Genomic DNA, 4,063 nt, shown 5'->3' with positions numbered 1-4,063 from the left:
CCCAAAAATGACTATTTGTGCATTTACCCTAAGTAATGTGCATGAATGTACCCATCCAAGGAGCGTGAACTTTGTTTAGACTTGACCCAATTGGGCTCAAATCTATATTTAGTTATACGGACATGTTGTTGCTACAATTGTGACTCTCAACAAGGCCCAATTTAATTGGCAAGATTGAGTTATCAAAAATCCAAGATATTGTGTTTATGTAAGATTTCAGAGGAATTATAAAGCTTATTCTTCTATATTATATTTTTGTGTATAACTTTCTGTACAAGGCTCTGTATATATACATGAAAGAAGATGAAAAGAAAGAATATTCTAACCTATAACTAATTCCAGTTGTCATATACATCATTGGCTAGTTCGTAACTAACTTGCATTTACAAAAGAAAAATAACAAAAGGTGAATTATCTACAAATACGTGTATTTGTTCTAGAAGGAGCGAAATATTTCAGCCTTGTGATTTGTGGGCTAATAATAGGTCCTGGCGTGGGCTGATTTCGTTTATCTTCTGAGGTCCATTTTGATGGCCCAGTCTATTTGGCCTCTTTTCCATTTATGACCTTAGATATTAACGATACAACCTGTGTTATAACTTTACCAAGTCTTTTTCTTCTTTCATATGATTTATTTCGAAATAGAACATTCTTCACCCCTCTTCAAGTTGGAAGGGTGAGATAAAACACCAAACATGCTAATAATTATCTGATGATGAAGCCCAGGCAAAGGCTTAGTGAAGATATCGGCAAGCTGAGAAGCATATGGAACAAAATGAAGAGAAATGAGGCTAGCAAGAAATTGTTGACGGACAAAATGGCAATCAAGCTCCATATGCTTGGTTCGCTCGTGAAACACATGATTCTTCGTAATATGTATGGTTGTTTGGTTGTACGAGTGAAGAGAAACTGGAATCGAAGGAGAAACAGTGAGATCAGAGAGCAATTAAACAAGCCAAGTGATCTTTGCAGTGACCCTGCGTATCGACCTATACTCTGCTTCAATAGAGGAAAGAGAAATGAGAGGTTGCTTCTTTGATTTCCAAGACACGATTAAATCGTCGAGACTGATAAAATAACCACTAATAGAGCGGTGAGTCTTAAGGCAAGAGCCCCTATCAGAATCGAAAAAGAAAAGGAGCTTGAAGGAATGATTAGAGCAGAAAAACAGACCAAGACCTGGATCTTTGAGCCGATATCGAAGATAGTGAAAAGCTGCTTGGAGATGAGGTAGCCGAGAAGACTGTATATATTGGCTTAAATGTTGAAATGCAAAAGATAAATCCGGGCGTGTATGAGTGAGGAGGTTGAGTTTGCCCAGCAATCGAAGATAGATGGTAGGATCCGGCAATAATTCACCAAGATCAGCTCGAAGCTTGGTGGATGGTTCGAGTGGGGAAGTGGCAGGCCTTTGATCAAAAGAATTAAATTCTGATAAAAGCTCCAAGGTAAATTTCCTTTGAGTAATGATCAAACTGTGGGGTTCCATAAGAATTCCCATGCCTAAGAAAAAATGTACATGTCCAAAATCCTTTATTTTGAATTCTGAATTAAGAAACTCTTTCAAAATAGTCATCTCATATTAATCATCCCCTGTCAAGGGTATATCATCCACATAGACTGCTAGTATACACACCTCAATAGGTGACTTCTTGAAAAATAATGAATAATCATTCAAAAAGTGAGAATAGCCTTTGAAATTGAGGGTTGTAGTGCGTCGGGCATACCATTGATGTGAGGCTTGTTTCAGCCCATATAAATACTTCTTTAGTTTGCAAATATAATGAGCACTAGGGTTTGTCATACCTGCAGGAAATTTCATATAAAAATTTTCATGTAAATCACCATGAAGAAAAGCGTTGTTAACATTTGATTGAAACAAATTCCAGTTTTTCTTAACAACTACTGCTAACAAACATCTCACAGTGGTCATCTTAACCACATGTGAGAAAGTTTTATTGTAATCAATACCCTCTCGCTGAGTGTCACACCTGACAACTAATTGGGCTTTAAACCTCTGCACACTCCCATCTGCATTGTACTTAACTTTGTAGACTCACTTGCATGGTAAAGCCTTTTTATCTTGAGGAAGTTCAACTATATCCCAGGTTTGATTGGCTTCCAAAAACTCAAGCTCCTTTGCCATTGCTTCTTGCCAACATGGGTGCAAAGAGTCTTGGGAGAAAGTAGCTAGTTCAGGAATATGGAAAATAGATTTAAGTAAACTTTGGTTTGACTTAGTGATAGCAAAAAATGGTAAAACATAAGTGGAAGGTGAAGCTGCAAAACAAGAAGCAGTCGGATTAGTTAAATAGACACTATTGCATATGTAATTTGCCAAATAAGGAGGAGGATTAGAAACTCTAGTGAAATGTATAAGTATAGGAGAAGGAGTAGTATAGGGAGAAGAAGGAGAGAGATTGGAAACATGGGTAGGAACATGGGTGAGAGGTGAATAAACAGGAGAAGGAGAAACTAAACTCTGAGGATATTAGAAATAGATTGAATGGGAGAATTTGGAGAAAAAGGATAATGGTCAGTAGGAAAGGTAGGGAAGGATGAAAGAGGAGAACAAAAATAAGGAAAAATGGGAGGAAGAGAAGAAGAAGAAGAAGATACAATGCTGGAAAAAGGGTAAGTATATTCAAAATATCTAACATCCCTAGAGACAAAAACCTTTTTAGTATCCAGATTTAGGAGCTTATAACATTTTCGATTGAAAGGGTATCCAATAAAAACACATCTAACAGCCTTGGATCTAATTTAGACCTTAGGTGAGGAAGTGTAGAGGCATAAAAAAGACAACCAAAACTTCTTAGTAACTCGCAGGTTGTTGGCTTCCCAAATAACAGCTCATAGCGGGTCTTGAAATGTAACACTTTTGAAGGAAATCTATTAATTAGATACGTAGCAGTCAATAGGCATTCCCCCAATAGGCCACTAATAAGTGAGACTAGAAAAGTAATGCGCAACAAGTTTTCAATAGATGTTTATGTTTTCTCTCAATAACCCCATTTTGTTGGGGGAGGGGGGTAGCAACACATGTAGTTTGGTGAAGTATCCCCTGGGAGGCTAAAAAATTTGAACGTGACAAACTGGATCTTCATTCTTTTGCATTATCAGATCTAATGATCTTAACATTTGTGTTGAATTGTCTCTCTACTAATGCAATAAAATATTTTAAAACAGTGAAAGCATTGCTTTTGGTTTTAAGAAGATAGGTCCATGTTCCCCTACTAAAATTATTCACAATTGTGAGAAAATATCTATATCCATCATGTGTAGTAACTTTGTAATCCCCCCAAGTATCCATATGGATAAGTTCAAAAATGGACTTAAAAGAAATTGTGCTATTGGGAAAAGGTAATTTGGCTTGTCTGGCTTTAGAACAAATATCACAAGCAACATTGAAATTGGACAAAGAAGATAAAGGAAAATTTGATAGATTAAGGTAAATGCTCCAATCTTTGATGCCAAAGGCTTACATCTGAAAACAATTTGGAAACACTAGGCTAAGAATGTGAAACAACTGAACTAGTAGTGTTATTACAAGCAGAGTTAGAAACTAGATTTTTTGCAAAAAATAAACTAGGAATAATTGAAACTCAACAAGACTTGATAGGAGCTGATTTGAGTAGATAAAGCCCCTGCCGAGCTTCACCAAGAACCACTACCCTCTTCATTGAAAGGGGCTGCAATATAGCAGTAAAAGAAACAAAGATTAACAAACAATTTAAATGAGTGGTGAATTTGTGGACTGATAGAAGGTTGAATCTGAATTAAGGCACAAAGAGAACATTGTGAAGAATTAAATAAGATAATACTGTAACACTTCCTTTGTGAGTGACTCTTAATTTGTGTGAATTGGGCAGATTAGCATATATTGCTCTATGCAAAGATTTAATGTCAAACAATAGAGATCTATCATATGTCATATGCTCTGAAGCTCCAGAGTCAAATATCCATGAGTTAGAAGTGGTATGAGAGAATAAAGAAAAGGAATTAGGGTTCAGAAAAGGGGTAATGATACCAGTACAGTTGGCAGAAACATTAGTATCAAAAG

The 4,063-nt window shown here is 36.3% G+C and overlaps 1 protein-coding gene across 1 annotated transcript; it reads right to left on the bottom strand.

The window, feature by feature from the left end:
• Positions 1-946: 946 nt before the first annotated feature.
• LOC138885569 (secreted RxLR effector protein 161-like) lies at positions 947-1,933 on the bottom strand. The gene is made up of 2 exons (XM_070166529.1): positions 1,807-1,933; positions 947-1,503 (listed from the first exon to the last, which is right to left on the bottom strand). The coding sequence occupies exons 1-2, from the start codon at positions 1,931-1,933 to the stop codon at positions 947-949; spliced, it is 684 nt and encodes a 227-aa protein (XP_070022630.1).
• Positions 1,934-4,063: the final 2,130 nt, after the last annotated feature.

This window comes from Nicotiana sylvestris, chromosome 2 (assembly GCF_000393655.2).
Source record: "Nicotiana sylvestris chromosome 2, ASM39365v2, whole genome shotgun sequence".
Classification (NCBI taxonomy): domain Eukaryota; kingdom Viridiplantae; phylum Streptophyta; class Magnoliopsida; order Solanales; family Solanaceae; genus Nicotiana; species Nicotiana sylvestris.
Note: the sequence above shows the minus strand (reverse complement) of the source record. Positions and strands in the feature narration are given on the sequence as shown.